Consider the following 21678-nt stretch of genomic DNA (forward strand, 5'->3'; position numbering starts at 1 on the left):
GCTGCAGCTGAATCTCGGTAAGTGCGATTTATTTATTTTTTTAAAAATAAGCACTAGCTGCGTTTTTTTTTCTAAGTTTTCCGGGATGGAGGAGCCCGGAAATCTTAGAAATAAAACCGCAGCTTTAAAAACGTTGTATTTATGTTTGCGGTCGCTTTTGAAGCGACCGCAAACATAAATACAACGTTATTGTGTTGGAAAACGCTGCGGTTTTTCTTTCCAAGTTTTTCAGGCTCCTCCGGCTCGGAGGAGCCTGAGAAACTTGGAAAGAAAAACCGCAGCGTTTTCCAACACAACCGCGTGTGTTTCTGCCTGCTGTGGCTATCACTTTGGGTCTCCGGTGCTCCCGGGGGAGCACCGGAGACCCAAAGTGAAAGCCACAGCAGGCAGAAACGCACGCGGTTATGTTTACATGCCGCGTAGTGTTTCTACCTGCAACTGATTTCCCATTTGGGGCTCTCGGGCTCCCCGTGGGGAGCCCGAGAGCCCCAAATGGTAAAGCAGATTCAGGCAGAAACAACGCGGTTGTGTTGGAAAACGCTGCGGTTTTTCTTTCCGAGTTTCTCAGGCTCCTCCGAGCCGGAGGAGCCTGAGAAACTTGGAAAGAAAAACTGCAGCGTTTTCCAACACAATAACGTTGTATTTATGTTTGCGGTCGCTTCAAAAGCGACCGCAAACATAAATACGTTTTTAAAGCTGCGGTTTTATTTCTAAGTTTTTCGGGCTCCTCCAGCCCTGAAAACTTAGAAAAAAAAACGCAGCTAGTGCTTATTTAAAAAAAAAAAAAATAGCACTTACCGAGATTCAGCTGCAGCTTTCCTGCTCTGGTCTCCGGTCCCCGTCCTCCGCCTACAGCACTAATGAAGGGAAAGCCACCCAGCGGTAGCCTTTGTTTACTACAACTGGCTGGCTTTTCCTTCATTAGCACCGCAAAAGCCAGCACAGGAGGGCCTCCATTTCACAAAATGGATGCGCCCATGTGCTTGCTTTTGCGAATTTTGAGCTTGAATAGCTCAAAATTTTACATAGGAAGTTTTAAAACGGAGAATGCTAGTATTTTTTTTTTTTTATGTTGCCTATCTATTTTTTAAATAAAAGTTTTTACTAGACCATCCCTTTAAATACCTTCTCTGGGGTTTCCCAGAGCAGTAAAGGGAAAATGACTTTACTTCGCATTGTAACTTTCTAGACCCAGCACACACTTTCTTACAATAGCCATTTTGGGATGGCCCACAGTCACAACCTACACCCTCAGGTGACTTCAATAGCTAGGGTGCTGGGGACATTAAGATCTTACTGTTTGCATTTAGAATACTTTTAGAACTTGGTTAAAGGAAAAGGTTATTAGAACAAACAAGAGACCACATATATTCCTTTTTGGATCCCCTAAGCAGAGTCAATCAGTATAACAGGCTAAGCCAAAGTCAATGGGCAAATGGCTTCTATGGGCTGAAGCACTTTTGGTAGGTAAGTAGAAAAGTATCTGCGTAATGTTTTAGAAGTCTTTGAAGAAAACAATGAATTGATGTAGGGCCACAAGCTGTTTAGACTTGTAGAAGATACAAGCAACTCTACAATGAGAGGTACGTTTTCTCAGACTTTACACTACCTTTTGTATTGGAGAAAAAGTGCAGCAGATGACTCCTGTTCCTATGCAGCTTTGCATATCTCACTGTTCCTGGGCCTCAGTCATGGGGACAAGAGGGAGGACTTATGGGGACACCTTCACTGCAATGGGAAGGTCACCGCTCTCCACCGGTAATCTTTCCAACAAGTGGTACTACAGTGTTTCAGCTCCTCGCGACTACCGCAAATAGCAACACTGTGGTTTCTGGCTGTCGAGATGTACTTTACTTACTTCTGGGGTCCTGCACTCTGTTGCGAGGGCTCGGTCAGTCCTGCTTCCTGGGAGTCCAGAGGATCTTCCGGGAGTTCTTGGCCAACTTAAAAGCAACACACAACAATCTGGTGTTCCTCTGCCTGGCTGTTCGGTTTCCAGCAGCAACTCTGTGGAAATACAACCAGCTCTAAGAGAATGTCCAGGTGGCTTACTTGAGAGGGCCACCTACTCAAGGGGAGAAGTCGTCCTTGCAGGGGCTTCTGTCGATATGAATTTGGAGTTTAAGCCGAGCAGCAGGACTTCATCGGGCAAACCCCAGGAGTTGCAGCAGGCGTCCTCTTCAAGTTCTTCAGTTCCTTCGTCCAGTGGTTGAGTCTGCCTTCCAAGCCAAAAGCATTGCCTTTTATTCAGTTCTCTCCCATTCATTCCAGCCTAGCTGTCAGTCACAGCAGGTGACTGTCCTTGCCAAACAGTCAGCCGGCCAAGCATCCCAGAGTGCATTTGGGACTCTTAGGGGACTAAGCACATGGAGTTTTGAGCACTTCCTCACTTCCTGCCCACCCCAGACACCCTGAGGCGGGCTTCACTCGTGAATACTGCCAAAGGCAAAGCGAACAAAGGGACCAAACCTAGTTTGGCGCGCAGAGTAAATCTCAAGAAGGACCTTTCGACAAAGAAATGGTGGAAAAAGATGACCAGGGCCATTTTGACAAAAATGGCACCCTTGGGTGCTTTACTGCAGCTGCGAACGCAGCCTGTGGTAAATGCACACCACGGTAGTTAAAAGTAAACCACTGCCACCAGCCATTCATCGAGGAAAAGTTAACATAAAAATGTTAGATGAGAAGCTAGACAAAAGGGATATGAAGTAACCCCTCCAGCACCCTAGTGTAAGATGGTGTGTGCTGGGTCTAGAAAGTTGCAATGCAAAGTAATGTCAATTTCACTTTACTGCTCTGGGAAACAGTAGTTTATCCCACAGAAGGTGTTTAAAACCGGGGGAAGCTTAAAGACATGTTCCACTGCACTGAAGGTGCTGTGTGACACAATGTAAAAGATGCCTATGGAGTTTGTCAGACTCACATTAAAAATACATGAGTGGGAAAAGGGTCTCATTTGTCCTCAAAATCCAGTAAAGTTGCTGGGGGTCTCTAAGGTGGAGGTAATTGACACATTTCTGAGAATTCTCCCTAACTGGGGGCATGACTTTCAGCAACTTCTTAGTTCACGCTGCGATTTTGGTGCCTTTTCGCCGGTCAATCTTCTTTGCTTCCTGCAGTCCCATGCTCTGATGAGGGGCCTGGACGAGTTGGATCAGATCTCTGGCGTGTCCTTAAGTTTTCAGCAAAGATTTGGATGGATTCAGTCTTTCCACATTGTTGCACTCTCCAATACCAGCAAGTCTCCTGGTATTGGGGTTCTGCAGCTCTGGAAACTCCTAGGACCTCGGGCGATGACTCCATTTCAAGTTCGTCTTGGGACTAGTTGTTCCCACCAGCCAAATCGAAGGAGTCCTCTTCGAAGCTCATTGTGCCGCACAGAAAATTGAGTCAGGACAGCAGTAGTCGCTTCAGTGTTGCAAAGGGTCTTCAGGCGTCTCTGGTCATCTTCGGTTACTTTTCACTCCAGAAGCTTCACCTTTTATTCAGTTCCACTATACACTCCTCTGCAATCTCTCAGCATTTTACAGAAAGGGGTGTTTGGCTGTCCAATCTCAGGACAGCTAGACCCCCTGTGGGAGCTGGTCCTATTCAGGCACTCTGGCAGACAAAGGACCGGGGGGTGGAAAACTCCTCCCCTGCTTCCTGCCTACCCAGACAGGCAGGGACACCCAAGGGTTGCCACCAAAGGCAAAGGTAGAAGGGCTAACAGAGAACATCAACGCTAGTAAAGGTGAAGGGGGAGGCCCCAAGTTGGTACTTGGGTGCCCCCATTGGGCATTACCTAGGCAATGGACTTAGAATGCGCTATAAAAATGACACAATAGTTGCTAGAACACGTCCACTGCCAACAGCCATAACTAGGAGATTGTCTACATGACTTGAGTCACAGGAGCAGAGAGAAGGGGGATACTAGATAACCCTTTGGCACTCCACATACAGTGGTGAGTGAATCTCTCAGGCTATAGAGTTGTGGGAAAGGTACAAAGTATCTCTCTATCCTTAAAAACAGAAGTTACTCAAGGATATAGGACAAAGAATCTGAGGCCCCTAAGGGTCCCCAGCAACACTGTCCATAAGGAACTGGGTTCTGCAATAGTAAAATACAGATGCCTTTAAGAGCTATGGAGCAGACAAGACTCCTTAGTACAGGTCAAATACAAAGAATAGAGTACAAAGAGACAGAGCCCACAAGAATGAGTGAAAAAAGGCTCCACTCATTCAGGATTGAAAGAAAAAAAGGTCCAGAAGTCCAGCAAAAAGTGCTGGGGGCTCTCACTAGGAGAGTGGATGAAGCATAACGATGATACATCTCCCCAACAGAAGTCCAAGCAAAAAGTTCTGGGGTTGATGCAAGTCAGGAAGATTTATCATAAATATGAAAATCTTAGCCAACAGGAAGGAAGGGAGGGGCTGGGGCAAGAGGTTTGGGGAGGCGGGTGGGGAGTCAACAGGGAGAGGCTGCCTTTTTCCACCCCATATTAATAAATATATATTTTTTTTAAGGATGGCGCCAACCGGGGAAGGGTGTTGTGTGGCTGGAAACAGCAGGCGGAGAAGTGTATTCTCACGCGCTGCTCCACTTCCCGGCTGCAAATGTAGCATTAAGCTCTGTTCTGGGTGGGCTTGAGCATAGGTAGGCCTGAGGGAAGTGAGGGCATAGAGCCCGTTACCACACAAGCCCACTCCAGAGCATAGAGCTTGATGCTTTGACACCCAGCTTGATTAGCCTGGTTGTCAAATTTGGGCAAACATGAGGTTTCCTTTGGATGGGCGTACGCGGTGGTGCGCTCAGCCACCAAAGGATAGATCAGCCAAATGCAAGATGCCTGTCCTGGTGGTGTGAGTGGTGCTTTGGCGCAAGTTACTTCTTGATGGCTATGTTTCGGGAGCTGAAGGAGTTTGCATACGATTAGTTGGGGAGGTGTGCATTAAGAGGAGGGCTGAAGTGTGAAGCCTGGTGTGAAAGGGAGCAGCAATCAATTGTCATGCAACACAGGCTTATACCGGGGACCTTCAGCCCAGCCTTTCCAAGACGCTGATTGGCTGCCAATCCCGCGCCGGTTGCTTAAAGCAGTGATGTTCGTATTACAAGTCTAGATCAATGATATTGCGTACACGCAGGCTTTTATACAGATCTAAAAGGCTGGAACTTGTAAGGGATCACCTACAACCTTTTATGCAAGATTGTCAGGTCTCATTATCATAATGTAGAGGTTTTACATGCTATAATAAACTGTATAAGATCACAATCCTCTAAAATAACTAAACTACACACTTTGTTCGTAGGATCGCAAGAGTGGACGGTCTGCATTACATTTTGCTGCTGAAGAAGCAAATTTGGAACTACTTCGTTTATTTTTGGACTTGCCAAACTCTTTGTCTTTTGTGAATGCAAAGGTAATGGTTGCCAATAAATGGGTACAATGAAAGGACTATCTGAGACGATTGGTTACTCATTTTTCTTTTTTTTTAATTAGTCCTATACTGGTAATACTGCACTTCATGTGGTGGCTGGTCTACAATGTCGGTTGACTCAGTTGGATGCTGTCCGTCTGCTTATGAGGAAGGGAGCTGATCCGAGTTCCAGAAACCTCGAAAACGAGCAGCCAGTTCACCTGGTGGCAGATGGACCTATTGGTGAACAGGTAATTTGAAAGCTTAATTTAACTTTTTGCAATGACTTGCTCCACAAATATTTGTGTATTGTCCACTTTGATTTGTTACATTAAGGGTCTTACTCTGTGACTATTCCCAATTTTAGTGGCACATCTTTCTGGACTCTGGCTGTTTGTTTTCCATCTTGATCACCATTAAGGCAGTTTGTGTAAAACCATCTGAGGAATCTAAAACGCCTCTTAAAGAAAGGGAACATGGACACAGTGACAAGGCTGAACTTTCAGGAAGGTGTAACAGGTTGACACAAAGGTGTGCAATTAGTCTGCACGCTTGGCCATCGAAAATATACCACACCGATCTATTGAAAAATATATAATTTAATTATGTTACAGATCTAGAACTTTCTCGGGTCAAATAAGTACTTAACACAATTATTTTCCCAACATGCTGTATTATTTTTTCTGCTTTCCCTCCATAAGCATCTATGCCTCCCCCAGTGTTTGGCTGTTATGATCGGTACTTAACTTTTAGAGGAAGTAAAGCCTTTTTATCTGACTTGCTTTGTTTAGCTTATCTGTTTTTGGGGCACGGATTAGTCTCTACAAAATTATCTGTTTGTTTTGCACTGCACATATCCCCTTACACTGAGGTGCCATGGAGCAAGTTTGTATCCCTTTATCTTTTGTTGTTGTAACTTTGTTTCTAATGCTTGTGGATCTGCTTAGAATCACATGCTTGCATATAGTCCGACATCTAGTAGAAATCGCGGAGTACTGCATCTTTCTTTCAAAGATAAACTCGACATGGGCGCGACTGTAACACTATCCCTAATGTGAAGTGTAGTTTGCCCAAAATCCCTCGCTCATCGAGGTCCCTCAGATTGTTTTTTTTTTTTTTCATGCGGAGCTCGTAAGAGTTATATATTCCTAATTTTGTTTCCGGTAGTCTAGTCATCTTTGACAACCTTCTTGGCGACTGCTTTGTGGGTTTCCTGCCACCGCCGGCATCTGCTCGGCGACTGTCGACCACGTGGCCTCGGCCCTTTGGCCTGGCACTTACAGTAGGGAGAGTGGGGCCCAGGGTTTTTATTCCTCTGTGAGAATGTTTTTCCTTCACCCCTCTCTCTCTTCTTGGTCTGGCTGCCGCTAACCTCTCCTATGGAGAGGACTCCTTTTAAGTTCTGCCCGTCGTGTAATGGCAAATTTCCATGGAAAGACACCAATCGCTGATGCAGTCTGTGTCTTCCTCATGACCACGAAGAGCGCTCGTGCAAGGCCTGCAAACTCTTTTGACCGAAGATGTTGAAAGACAGGCGGACTAAACGGTGGGTGGCCTATTCTATGCATGCCGAAAACCTTTCCCCTGTCGCTTCGGACGTCGAGGAAACTTATCTGCAACCATGGCTCTGAATTGGAAGCTATCGACCTCTCAGCAGAGCATGCATGCTCCCAGATGCCCTGCCCGACACAGGCCACCAGCACTGTTATGGGGAGATTACACCTCGGCGACAAGGGCACCCACACACCAGGTGTATACAAGCAAACAACCCCGAAGGCCTCTGAGTCATTGAACCGCTTAAAGCCCACGAGTACACCAAAAATGTTGACGGCACCTTCCAAACCTTGCGGTTCAACAACCTCCATGCAACCACATTCGCTGCAAGCGACTGGGCAGCCTTCTGGAACAGACGTTCACCCTAAGAAACACTGTCGCTGACATGCCATCCAAGGGTGCATAAGTGCCTAAGGACCCGGTTGAGTCGCCGATCAAGACTGCGCCATCAGGTGCGTTGAGATCCTCAATACAGCTGCCGAAGCTTCGCGAAAGCCTTTCCGAAATCGTTTCGGCAGCCAAGGAGTACAAGCACACCCCCTCTCGCCAAGAGCACTATTCTGAGGCCCCCAGCCTCTCACTAAGGCCTTATTGGGAAATCCCCCACCTTCCCTTCTGGGCAGATCTTCCCTCCTGATCATTCAGCTTCCTCTCTATGGACTAGGTAAAGGTTTGAGCAGTATATGGAAAAAATGTCAGTTCATTGACTTTTCGGACCGATATATTATACCCAAGAGACCTAGGGAAGTGGACTCTTGCCCCCATCTCCTCCAAATTGCAAAAAACTCCCCACCTCTGCACAGGGACACCAAGAAGACATCTTGGATGTCACAAATGACCCAACACAGGAGGATTCTTATGAAGAGCTTCACCCCTTTGATCAAGACCCAGCTAGGGCTCAGGCGGAGGATCAGGGCCCTTGGCTGCCACGGACGCATACTGCTGACCCAGACGTCATCTGTCTAGATCCCCCCCCCTTCTCCTCCACAAAGGGATTTGTCACCTGTTGACGACCAGATGCTGTTCAAATAAATTTTAAAAAGAGCAGACAACCATTTTAAAAATGCAATGCACGAAGCCGCTCCAGACTCCGACTTCGTGGAAGATATCCTCAAGGAAAAGGCTCCAACTAGCCAAGCCACCCCTTTACTAAATTCTATAAAGAGACGTCTCGCCCCCTTCCTTGCTGTCCCCATTCTCACACAGGCAGTTATCTCCCGGGTTGAGAAATTATTTCGCGCATCATCTTCCGACCCCTCTAAATAAGGGGTCATGCCACACAGGACTCCTTGGTCGTTACGCTCACTCGGAAGAGGGTGGGGGTACCACTGTCCTCAGCAGAATCCCACTGGACAAAGAATGCAAGAAGCTTTACGCCCTTGGTAAGTGGGTCACCGCCTCTGCGGCTTACTCCAAAAGCATCGCAAATAACACCACGCTCCTGGAAAGTTATTAATGTCCAGTGGGGCCTAGTGCAGGATGGCTTTCAGGATTTTCCAGAACCAACTCGATCATCATGCCTGCTGGCTGTCGTGGCTGAAGGCAGACAAGTAACCATGACATACTGAAAAAACACACTGGATTTGGCTGAAACCGCTGGACGCACCCTCGCCCAGGGTACCCTACTTAAAAGACATGCCTGGTTAAACTCTGGGTTTAAACCTGAATTCAGGCCTCTCTAATTGGCAAGCCAGTGGAGGATTCCAACCTTTTTGAGAAGGTGGTTGATGATGCCCTAGAGACGGCATAGAAAACATGTGACTCTAAAGTCGCTTAGCCAGATTACGGCTAAACCCTTTCACCAGCATGGAGGCTCTAACTAATTCACGCTTGTCCTTTGGAGGCCTATCCTTCTCCCGCTCGCCCCAGGGGTAATACGGCTCAGGGATTACCCCCTGGTCCTCCGGCCAAGGCTCCTCTGGTAACTTCCAGTACCAGCAAAGAGGCTCTCGTAGGGGCAAGGGTAGAGGCAGGAACTCTACTCCTAGAGGCTCCCCAGCCTCCACCTCAGTGACTGACCGGTTCAGGTCCCCTCCCACGCTTCCTCGGTCAGGGGTTGCTTGTCTTCATTCATCCATGCCTGGGAGGTTATCCCTGCAGATCAGTGGGTACTAAAGACTGTTGCCCATAGGTGTTGTATAGAGTTTCTCCGACCACCTCACTACCACCCACGAGAAGCAGACGCCTGTCACCAGAACACCTGTACATCCTGCTGGAAGAAGTTGAGGTCCTGCTGGAAAAGGGCACCATCGAAGTCGTCCCCTTCTCCAGGTAAACAAGGATATTTATTCAGTGTACTTCCTTGTATCCAAAAAGGAGCTCCCCATCCGCGCTGTTTTAAACCTGCGCCCGGCGAACAAGTATGTGTCACCTCAAAAGTTCAGGTTGACAACACTTCATGAGGTAATCCCACTGCTGCAGCAGGGGGATTACATAGCCGCATAAGATGCATACTTTCATATTTCAATGTTGCCAGCGCACCGAAAGTACCTCAGGTTCATGATGGAGGAAACCCACTATCAGTTCAAGGTTCTCCCCCCACCCCCTACCCATAGAGCACGAGGGGAGGCTACAAGAGGACATTTTACTCCCCGTCTTCCCAGAATGGGGCTTCCCAGAGATCGGCTTATTTGCAACTCTGGAGAACGCCCAATGCCCAGATTATGCCTCCGGGTACCCACATAACCACTCCAAGGGGAGCAGTCTTTGGGTAACATGGTCCAGGAGATTTGTCTATGCTGTCACCCCCCTGCCCACTCCCCCGATTCCCCTGCTCAACAGAATAGTGCACAAGTTGCACCAAGAACCAGTCCCGTTAATCCTGGTGGCCCCTTATGAGGGCCCGCCAACCTTGGTTCTCCCATCTCATGGCGATGTCTGTGTCTCCTCCCAGGAAGCTGCCGTGCCCCTACAACATGCTGTTCCAAGACCAGGGGGAGACACTATATCCATTGCCTCAATCTCAACTTAGCAGCCTGGTTCCTGAGGTCATAGTTTGCGCACCTTCAGCTCGCTCAGATTCAGATGCATGGACTTACTCGGAGAGGCACGGAACCTACCACCAGACGTTGCTACTCCAACAAATGTAAACACTTTATCTGGTGTAATGTCAAGGGCATCAATCCTATTGATTGCTCACCTAAAGATATCGTCCTTTACCAAACAAGAGACATGCCGAATCAGTATGGAAACACTCCCCCTTAATCATCAACAAGATGTCATACACTTCAGCCTCCAATAACTACAAGTCAGCAATCATCCAAACCCAAAAATATGATGTACAATGAGAGAATCAGTAAGGCCAAATCCAACACGAAAGAGCTTTTTAACATCCTGAGAGAGCTCGAATCCCCATCTCCCATACCTGACACGTGTACCAAAGATACCTCGTGGTGTACAAACATCCAAGAAGCCCTTCTCTGCAAAATTGCTATGCTTCAATCAAAAATCAAGTCTAATAAAGCAAGCCTAACCATTGCTGGCAGCCCAACCTCGCCTTCACCCACCAAACAAACGGACAACAACACCCTATTTGAATTTTCAACCATTACCACCAAAGAGGTTGAAGACATAATATCCACACTGAAACCTTCCAAATGCCAAGGCGACACTTGCCCGGCACCAGTAATTAAAGACGCGGCCAAACATCTAGCTCCATTCATCACTTCACTCATAAACTCATTCACATCAAGCATAGTACCCAACAACCTTAAGGACTCTTGGGTTTTACCCCTGCTCAAGAAACCCACACTGGACCCCAACATCCCCACCAACTACAGACCTATCAAAACAGTGCCTTTCCTTTTAAACATTCTGGCTAGAGCAGCCTACCTGCAAATCCAGAACCACTTAGAGAAAAATAACCTACTCGGACTAAGACGATCGGGCTTCCGCCCTAAACATGGCACAGAGACTGCCTTGATTGACCTCAAGACAAAAATGGACAAGCTAAAATACCATGGCAAACTTGCCCTTCTACTTCTCCTTGACCTCTTGGCCACTTTCGACTTGGTAAACCACAATATTCTATGTAAACACCTAGCATCTCCAGCCAACTGACAAAGCCAACGCCTAGATTCAGTCCTTCCTGAACAATAGATCCATGAGGGTCTTCGAACCCGCCGCCGCCAAACCAGCCCCCGTTGCTTGCGGCGTCCCACAAGGCTCCTGCGTCACGCCCACATTATACAATGTGTTTACCAAACCCATATTCGACATTCTGGATCATTTGGGTGTCATCTACGTGAACTATGCAGATGACACACAAATACTCATACCACTAACAGGCGACTACTCCACTTACAATAAAGTCCTCAACAACATTTATTCCATCATTCAAGAATGGATGGCCAATTATGGACTTTGCCTCAATGACGACAAGACAGAGCTGCTTCTTCTAGGTTCCCAATCCAGACTCAACAACCTTGACAAACTTTACCAAACATTCACCATTTACTGCAAAATCTCTGTATCTAACCACATCAAAATCTTAGGGATATATCTTGACTCCTCCCTCACCTTGACCAGACAAATCGGTGCCATCTCATCCTCTACCACCTACACATGCAAGCTTATCAACGCCTGCAGACCTTACTTATCGCCTTCCAACTGCGCAACCTTAGCCAGAGCACTAGTACTCGCTAAAATCGACTATTGTAATGCACTCTACCTGAGCACTAGCCAAAAGAACATTAGCAAGCTACAAGTAGTTCAAAACAAGGCTCTGAGAGCAGACCTGAACACATCAGACCTGAGACGAACCACCCAATGGCTACCTGTACCCCCAAAGAATTGAGTACAAAACACTCCCTCACCCACAAGTACCGGTCCAACCAAGCCATCAGATACCTCGCAGACAATTCCACTCACAATACTTCATCTCGGCCAACCAGATCAGCTCAAACCCATTGCTTACATGTCCCCAGATACAAGCTCAAAAGAGCAGGCGGTACAAGTTTCCCTGTGCTTGCCACAAAACTTTGGAATTCCCTACCACTGGCTCTCAGAACAGAACCATCCTTCCACCAATTCAGACAAAATGCTAAAACCTGGCTACTCGCCAAAGAAGCCTAAGCCCGCACCTATCACTCACCTGCGACACATGTACATATATATATTTGTGAGGCTTGTGGAATCTGCTTATATCACATGCTGTGCATAGGCCGACATCTAGTGGAAGCTGCTGAGTGTTAGTTTGTTTTTCGAAACTCAAAGGGACGTTGAACAGGGCGTGCCAGTAATACTATCCCTAGTTTGACGTCCCCTGTACCCATGATCCCTTGTGTGTGTAGGACCCTCAGATTGTTTTTTTTTCGCCATACTAGTCGGACGCATGTTGCGGAGTTCCTTTGGCGCTAAGCCGTTTATAGTTAACAATTACTGTTAATACTTCTCCTTTCCCTTCCACCGTAAGCCGAAGACCGATGCTGGTGAAGATCGGAGAAGTCAGCCGCCGAGGACTGCCATGACGGACTCCGGGCCTTGGAAGGCCTCTGGCCTCAGCCCTATACAGTAGGGAGAGTGGGGGGTTGTCATATAGGCTCTCTATTCCCCCTTTCATACATGTACTCGACCGCTGCCATTTTTTTACCACATGGAGAGTACTCCATTCAAATTCTGCCCTAAATGTAATAGTAAGTTTCTCTCCATGGATAAGCACCTTACGTGCAATCTGTGTCTCCCACAAGACCATCCCGAGGCTACCTGTCCAGCTTGTAAGCTCTTCAAGCCAAAGACCCTTAAAGACTGCTCGACTAAGCACTGGGCCCACTACGCCAGGCAACTAGAGGCCATGGACAATGGCAGCAATCCCGCCGAATCGGACTGCGAGGGCACAGGGGTGACTTTGAACCCAGGACTGGCCGGCGGCCACGTTGTGGGGACAACACCTAGTGGCAAGAGTGCTTCACATCCTACCACGACTAAGCACATCAGCCCCGGCCGTGACTCAACACGCGTGTCGAGCGATCGGCGCCGGACGACACCACAAGAGTGGTCCAATGAATCTTTGTCCTCTGGGCGTTCCCACTCACCTCACAAGACAACCGTCTTCGGTTGATAAAGGTGTTGCCCGATCAACAGCCCCCGAGGCCCGATCGTCAGATGACGAAACCGCTCGGCACTCTGAAGAGGCTAGACGCGTCGCGGCTGACCGCACTCCCGAGACTACACGTCCTTCAAGTCCCGCCTCCAAAACACAACGCGATATGTCGAAACCATCGGAGGCACATACAAAATCTGGTAAACATTCCTCTAGCCATGGGGCAGGGGATTAAAAAAAGGCCCCAAAGGAGACCAGGAAGGCTAAAGTTTCGGAACCTACCCTAAAACAAAACTCATTCCTCCCACTGCTGAGGATATGGGCACTGATGAGGAACCAGAACCTGTTATTATTCCTAGCTCCAAAGAGTGGAGCTCAGCAGACATTGACAGGGTCATGAAAAGGTTAACATTCATGTCTAACTTTTATGAAAAAGACCCTAACTACTTTTGTAGTTACTCCAGCATCCCTCCTACCTCAGCCCCTTCTGTGTCCAAGGTAACACCAGAGTCCTCTCAAACCCCTGCTAAGAAACTCCGCACTGACGCCCCGTTCCAGGGCTTGGTCACAGACCCCTTCGTAGTGGAACCTTACCACCATGATTCATATTGTGATAAAACAGAACCTCAATTTGTTGATGACCAGACGGGTGACCCTTATTATGGGGATGACTAGGACCAGGAGGAGGATGATGAAGCTGAAGCCTATAACATTGATTCCCTGGTTGGTAAAGACCCCCGTTGCATGACTCGCCTGTAGACAACCAACCCCTCCTCAATGAGGTACTGGCTAAGGCAGCTGCCCACTTTCGTATCGACACACAAGGTGTCCAGGAAGACGGGGATTTCGCTGAAGAAATCCTAGGAGACAATAAAGCCATTACTCAGGCTACCCCTTTACTAAAATCCATCCAGTGCAGAATTGATCCCTCACTGCAAACCCCAAATCTCACTCGAGCAGTTAATCCGCGGGTCGAGAAATTGTTCCGTGCTGCGCCCTCCGTTCCCCTGTACATTAGGGGCCAATTAAAGCAGATTCCCTGGTTGCAACAACCACCAGAAAGAGGGCAGGCACCCCACTTGCTTCCTCGGAGGCACCTCTCGATAAAGAAAGTGAACGTCTATATGGTCTGGGTAGAAAGGTTGCCTCCACTTCAGCCTATTGGGCACTAATTGCCAACAGTGCCACCCTTTTGACAAGCTACAATTGCCATCAGTGGGAGGAAGTGTCCTCTTTGGTTTCCTCCGCACCCGAACCCTTAAAGAGACAGTTGGCTCGGCTGGCAGCAGAAGGAAGGTCTGTATCAGGCTGCATGTTAAAAACTAACTTTGATGCAGCGGAAAATGCTGGGAGGTTAATCGCAGAGGGCACTGTCATCGAGCGTCGCGCTTGGCTTAGGTAGTCGGGGTTCAAACCCGGAACCCAAGCAACCCTAATAGATATGCCTGTGGAGCCGAATGTACTATTCGGCAAGGCAGTGGAGGAAGCTTTAAAAACATCAAAAGAGGAGTACGAGACCCTCAAATCTCTTCGCCAACTCACCAATAAACCCTCTGGACAGAGGGGCAACAACAATTTTTGCCGCTTTCAGGGCCAAAGTTCACTAAGGGGTTCAAATTACCAAAACCAAGCAACCTTGTGGGGTAACGACCAATCCCAGTCCTCACAGGGCTACCCCAGAGGGCAGTGCAGGGGTCACACTAGGGGTAGAGGCTGCCCCGCCAGAGGTGGTACGCCACCCAACAAGCAGTGACTTTCCGCTCCGGGTCCCCTCCCATGCATCCCCAGTAGGGGGCCCATTTCCACCTTCACCCACGCATGGGAGGGGATTACTTCGGACAGATGGGTGCTGTCCACAGTGTCCGGAGGATACTGCATAAAGCAGCTAGGGCGCCCCCACAACCATCCACCGAGACAAAGAGTACATTCGCTGGAACATCAAAGGATCCTCCTCGAGGAGATCGCCTTTCTGCTAGCAAAGGACACCATAGAAGTCGTCCCACTCGACCAGGTAAACAGGGGGTATTTATTCAACCTTGTGCCAAAAAAGATCTGACATTGCGCCCTGCAAACAAGTATGTCAAGCCACAAACATTCTGCATAACTACACTACAAGAGGTAATCCCCCTACTAAAAAAGGGATTACGTGGCAACATTGGATATGAAAGATGCCTATTTTCATATTTCAATGTTCCCAGCACACAGATTCTTGCGTTTCAAGATGGACAACCAGCACTACCAATTCAAGGTGCTGCCCTTTGGAATAGCCTCGGCTCCAAGGGTATTCACCAAGGTACTGGTGGTGGTGGTGGTGGCGGCGCACCTATGCAGGGAGGCAATCCCAGTGTACCCTTACCTGGATGACTGGCTCATTACAGGGGAGTTCCCCTCCACCCCCTAATTTGTAGACTAAACATCCAAAGAACAATCCACCTCCTCTTCCAATTGGGCTTCTCAATCAACGAGAAAAAGTCAAGCCTGGTGCCAAGCGCCTCAAAACAGTCCCTAGGAGCTGTCCTAAATACCCAAGAGGGGTTGGCCTTTCCATCAGAGGAAAGAATTCGAAATTTTTTGCTGCAAATTCCTCAATATCAGGCCAATCGCCAAATAAGGGTGCGCAAAGCTACGCGTTTGCTAGGCATGTTGGCATCTTGCATTTACCTGGTTCCCCACGCACGCCTGCGCATGCGACCCATGCAGGAGTGGTTGGCGAACCAGTGATCTCATTCAAGTGGGACGATCTAGTGGTCGTTTCGCCAACACTGGTACAAAGTCTTCGCTGGTGGACAAGAGAGACTCGTACGAAGGGGAAACCCTTCTATGATCCAGAGATACAGGCCGTTGTCTCAACAGTCGCCTCCCTGGCATGGTGGGGAGCTCACTGCCTTCACCACACAGCTCAGGGTGTCTGGTCTCACACGGTGGCTCAGAACCACCTCAATCTGCTAGAACCTCTGGCAGTCTTCATCAGAGCGCTTCGGGAATTCAAACCCCTCCTATCCAACCAGTCAGTGCAGATCCTAACAGACAGCACGACTGCAATGTTGTACTTAAACAAACAGGGAGGGCGGGGGGGCACTCGTTCCCAAAATCTGTCCAAACTTGCCCAGAAAATTTGGAAATGGGCACTCAAACTGAAGATTTACCTGACATCCCAACATGTTCCAGGGGAACTGAACTCGCTAGCAGACGCTCTGATCAGAGATCCCCCTCCCAGAGAAACACGAGTGGCAGCTAAACAGAGGTCGTAGGAGACCTCTTTTCTCAGTGGGATTTCCCCACTATAGACCTGTTCGCCACAAGCGAAAACAGGAAATGCCCAGACTCTGCGTCCAGGTTCCCCCAGCCAGACTGCAAGGGGAACGCCCTATGGTTGAATTGGTCAGGGATATTTGCCTACGCTTTTACACCAACCCCTCTGGTAAGGAAAGTGGTGAACAAAAATCCACAGGGAACCGATGACGCTCATCCTGGTTGCTCCTATGTGGGCGAGACAACCATGGTATCCACACCTAAGCAAACTAGCGGTGTGCGGCCCCATCAAACTACTGTGCCGGTACAACCTACTCTCCCAGTACGAGGTGCTAACAGTGCATCCTCAGCCCAGCTCGATTAACTTGGCAGCATGGCTCCTGAAGTCAGAGTTCAGACATCTCAATTTACCGCAGAGATGTATGGATATCTTAAGAGTCAAGAAAACCGAACACGAGGCACTGTTACTATGATAAATGGAAACTATTTGTTATTGTTTGCCAGAATAAACAAATCGACCCGTTGATTGTACTCCTTCTAATGTTCTGACCTATGTGCTCCACTTACTGGATGCAGGGTTAGTGTTTAACTCGCTAAAGGTACACCTAGCAGCTTTGTCAGCCTACACCACTTCCCATAACAAGGTGTCATGGTGGAAGGTACCCGTCGTCAAAGCATTTATGGAAGGGGTAAAAAGACTCCACCTTCCAATTTCGAACCCACCTCCAGGTTGGGACCTTAATGTGGTACTCGCTAAGCTCATGGAAACCTCCCTTTGAGCCCATGCACAAGTCTAGTCTCATACACCTGACTTATAAAACTGCCTTCTTAGTAGTCATCACTTCCATAAGAAGGATCAGTGAAATCCAAGCTCTGTCCGTGCAGGATCCTTTCTTTACTATACATAAGGACAAACTGGTTTTACGCACTCACCCTAGGTTCTCGAGTTCATTTCCAAGTTCCATGTTAACCAGTCTATTGAGCTACCGGTTTTCTTCCAGGAACCCAAAAGCTCTGCTGAGGTAAAACTCCACACACTAGATGTGAGGAGGGCGGTCCTCTACTACGTAGACAAGACCAGACCGCTAAGAAAGACTGATCAACTGTTAGTCTCTATAGCGCCAGGCAGAGAAGGAGATTGCATCTCTACAAATGCCATCTCTAGGTGGATAGTCGGATATATCCAACTGTGCTATTCCCTTTCAGATAAACCTGCCTTTTACACCAAGGGCCCACTCCACAAGAGGTACTGGAACCACTCTGGCTTTCATTGCAAATGTCCCCTTAGTATTTGCAAAGCAGCTATATGGAGCTCTGTTCACCTTTACTCAGCACTACTGCATTGACACTCATTCCAAGACAGATACTCAAGTGGGACAAGCGGTTCTAAGACATTTGTTCACTCATGACCCTTCTCACATCCCACCTCCTTCTAACACTGCTCCCTAAACTATGCACAGCATGTGATCTAAGCAGATTCCACAAGCCTAAGAAGGGATATATTACTCACCGTAATCTTATTTCTGATGCTTGCATCTGCTTAGATTCATATGCGTCCGCCCTTCCTCCCCTCTGAGAGAAGGTGCATGGATGATTGTAGTCTTATCTGCTTGGATACTCTGTACTCACGCTACTCCTCATGCTACCTCATGTCAGTAAAAATACAATCTGAGGATCCTACACGCATGAGGGGTCATGGGCACAGGGGACGTCACACTAGGGATAGTATTACTGGCACCCCCCTGTTCGTCCCTTTTCGAGTTTCGAAAAACAAACTAATACTCGGCAGCTTCCACTAGATGTCGGCCTATGCATAGCATGTGAATCTAGGCAGATACAAGCATCAGAAATACAATTACGGCGAGTAATGTATCCCATATACAGCCACTACAACCTGTAATCACTTTCCTCCTCAAATCTACTTATATTTTGTATATACCTAACATTCTGACTATTTCTGTACACAACTGCTTGTATATATTTAGTATATCCTGTATAACAATAACTATGTAAATGTCATAAAATGTCTGTTACCATGTAACGCGCCCAGATGCCCTAGGGCCAGGCTGCGCTATATAAATAATAAACTAAACCTAAATCACCTGTTAGATTCAGGAATGGTATTCAATTCTCTTGAGGTCCACTTAACTGCGATTTCAGCATACACCAGGTCCCAGTGCAAGGTTTCATGGTGGAAAATTCCTGTAATTAAAGACTTTATGGAAGGGTTAAAGAGACTTCATAGGGGGTATGGACCAAGGCCGTTAAGCCAGCGGTGCTGGCTGCACTCCCAAACACCACAGCGTGGTGTGTACATTTGATGTAGTTCGGGCAAAAAAAGTAACAAACTTCCGTTAACTTGTTGCAAAGTGCGACTGTTTAATTTTTATCTTTATATTCAACAACTGTACATCTTAGTAAAAGCAGATGTGCAGGGCGAGCTCAAAAAATGGCCAATGCATTTCGGAACAGAGTTCCTTCGTCAGGGCCAGCTCCTTTTCAAATTAATTGGATCCGAATGTCAAAGTTGAACAAACTAATCTATTAGATAACACACAACATGTAAACAGTAGTTGGTTAAAAATACAACATTCATAAAGTGAACCCACATAAATCATGACAGAACAAGTAAACGAAGCCATCAGCATGTACATTATCATGATTAAACATTTTTGACATTTTTCAATATGCCGGTTATGGGTTCACCATGTTCAAAAATGGGGGTATGAATACCCAAATCCAATCACACATCATAATAAACCATAATGATTTCAACACATACCAGTAATCAGAAAATAAAATAAAGAGTACATACGTGTAATACCGTAACATGTGTAAAGTAGCAAATCGTAGGATCACAGCAATATGGGGACGCCAATGAAAATAGAAGAAGGAAGAAAAAAGAGTAGAGAAAATGACAACGGGAATATAATTGGCTATATTTTCTCTTTAGTACAAAGAAATCTCGTAAATATAACTGCACTGACCTTGCCATGGATACAGCATGAGCTTAAATCTTTGACAATCTCATCAGAATAACGATTCCTGAGAGGCATTTCTAACCGCGTGCAGACTCTATCTGAAAGAGACGTGCAACGCGGTGAACAAAGTGCTAAAAAAGGTTATACCATTCTCAAAGCTCAAACTTCTACAAACACTGTTAGGCTAGGTCCAAATGCGAGAGGCACCTTACCGGACGACGGAAGGAAAGTGAGTTAACTGAGGACGCCACAGGGGCGCGTTCCTCGTAGCCATGGTTCTTTTACTGTTTACCTAAGGTTGCCAAGGCAACGTAAGGAGCCGTAAATCTCCGGCGGCCATGATTGTAAGGCTACTAGTGTGTGTTATAGATGTAGAGTCTCCCGTTCTGTTGTGCATATTGTCAACTTAAGTTATTCTAAACTAGCTCAAGCTGTTCAATTGAATTTTACCAAACAAAATGTGGAACAAGCAAAGAAATAAAAATAATTATAAAAATAAAAAAAACAGAACAGCGCAATGTCAATTGTAAAATATGTGCCTATATTGTCCTGAGTCCAATAGCCACAGTGGGGACCGGCAAAGGTCAGACTAAGTTTGGAATGGATAGTTTTCTGTTCTAACTCGTTGATAACCTTAGAGGTAAAGGAGAGTAGGGACAGACCAAGAACTGCGAATGTCCCGGGTTTTGTAACAAAGAATACCCTTAAGAGGAGGATCACTTAGGAAAGAAGAAAGGGATAAACACTAAACAGAAATATCCGGAGTTGTGCTGGGGATAACCAGGACGTCCCAAAGTGTATGTACAGGTCCTTATTTACTGCGTAAGTTATATAGCTCCTCATGAAAGCAAGTACATTCCGAGCCATACCACCACTGGCATTTCAAAAACTAGCCAAAATGGCTCAATGTCATAGTGTGTTCTAAAATATTGCACATTTTCAATCAATAAAATCATAATATGGCTACTCAAGCAACAAAGGAAACAGCTGAGGTCGAACTCCTCATTCATCCCATTCGGAGATAGTGAGTCGAGCCTGTCAATCCAAAATGCCTCATTGTGCTCGCCATTGCTTAATGTCTCGAGATTGTCCTTTGGGAGGCATAACTTCAAGTACCAAAAACCTCAATTGGCTCACTGTATGTCCATTGTCATTGAAATGTCTAGCAACGGCTGACATCCTGTTCTTGTTCCTGATATTGGACTTGTGCTCATTTATCCTAATCCGGATCTTACGTGAAGTCTCTCCCACGTAATATTTCCCGCAGGGACACCTGATTGCGTAAATTACATTCTCTGAAAGACATGTAGCATGTTGTCTTAATGTAAATCTTTTGCCAGTTCGTGGATGTGTAACTGTGCTACCTTTTAATAATGTTGTTACAGTTCCCACAACTCATACAGGGATGCATTCCAGGGAATTTGTCAGGTCTCGTTGCAGGTGTCTTCTCTTTGGTGTTAACCAGTAAATTCCGCAAATTGCTACTCTTCTGATGCGCAAATATGGGTGGAGTGGGAAACAGGTCAGCAGTACGTTCATCGCTGGTGAGAACGTTCCATCTATTGTGTATTATAGCCTTGATCTGCTTACTTTGTATGGAATATTTCGTAACAAAAACCAATTCAGGACTGTCTTTCGCAGGTTTTTTCACTAAAAGTTGCTGGCGTTCTTGCGCGTTAGTCTTGTCGCGAGCAGTTACGAGATCTGTCTCTGGATATCCTCTTGCTTGTAGTCTTTCTTGTAATTTCTGCAATTGTAAGCGACAATCCTCTGGATCTCTTACTATCCTTTTAACCCTTAACATCTGCCTGTAAGGTAAATTCTGGAGAGTCTTGGGCGGATGACAGCTGAGCCGGTGCAGCAGATTGTTTCGATCTGTGGGTTTTGTGTACAACGTAGTGGTGATTCTGTTTGCTTGGATAACTGTTTGCACGTCGAGATAGTGTACATTCGGATTGCCCATGTCCATAGTGAATTGGATACGTTGATCGATTCCATTTAGGAATATCAAACTCCTGAACGTCCTGCTTACTGCCTGTCCATATGCCAAAAATGTCTATAAATCTGATCCATGTCTTCAACTGGTGTTGCCATCTTGGATTGGATAATACATGCGTGGTTTCAAACTGATGCATGAAGCAATTGGCGTACACTGGTGCCATAGTGGCTCCCATCGCTGTTCCTGATATTTGGTTATAAAATTTGCCATCCTATCTGAAACAAGAATTCTTGGAGATAAAGTCAAGCAGAATGATAAGGAATTCTTTATTGGCTCCAATCTCTGTCGTGCTGAGTAAGAGGGCTTCCACTGCTTGTTGTCCGAGATCATGCGGAATACTTGTATAGAGGCTGACCACATCAATTGTGAATAGAATGTCTTCAGAGGTCAAAGAAATGGTGTCTAATATTTGGAGAAAATGCGTCGTGTCTTTCACGTATGTGCTTGTGGCCTGA

At 46.9% G+C, this 21678-nt stretch overlaps 1 protein-coding gene across 2 annotated transcripts in view; it reads left to right on the plus strand.

Moving 5' to 3' along the window:
• The window catches only part of NFKBIZ (NFKB inhibitor zeta), a 329859-nt gene that overhangs the window by 249413 nt on the left and 58768 nt on the right, over window positions 1–21678 (plus strand). For both annotated transcript variants that reach the window (XM_069637311.1, XM_069637312.1), the window contains exons 10-11: window positions 5290–5400; window positions 5481–5648. In XM_069637311.1, coding sequence (XP_069493412.1) covers window positions 5290–5400; window positions 5481–5648 — 279 coding nt within the window. The remainder of the gene's footprint in view (window positions 1–5289; window positions 5401–5480; window positions 5649–21678) is intronic.

The sequence above is a fragment of the Ambystoma mexicanum genome, chromosome 7p, assembly GCF_040938575.1.
Source record: "Ambystoma mexicanum isolate Mex_15411 chromosome 7p, UKY_AmexF1_1, whole genome shotgun sequence".
NCBI classification, from domain to species: domain Eukaryota; kingdom Metazoa; phylum Chordata; class Amphibia; order Caudata; family Ambystomatidae; genus Ambystoma; species Ambystoma mexicanum.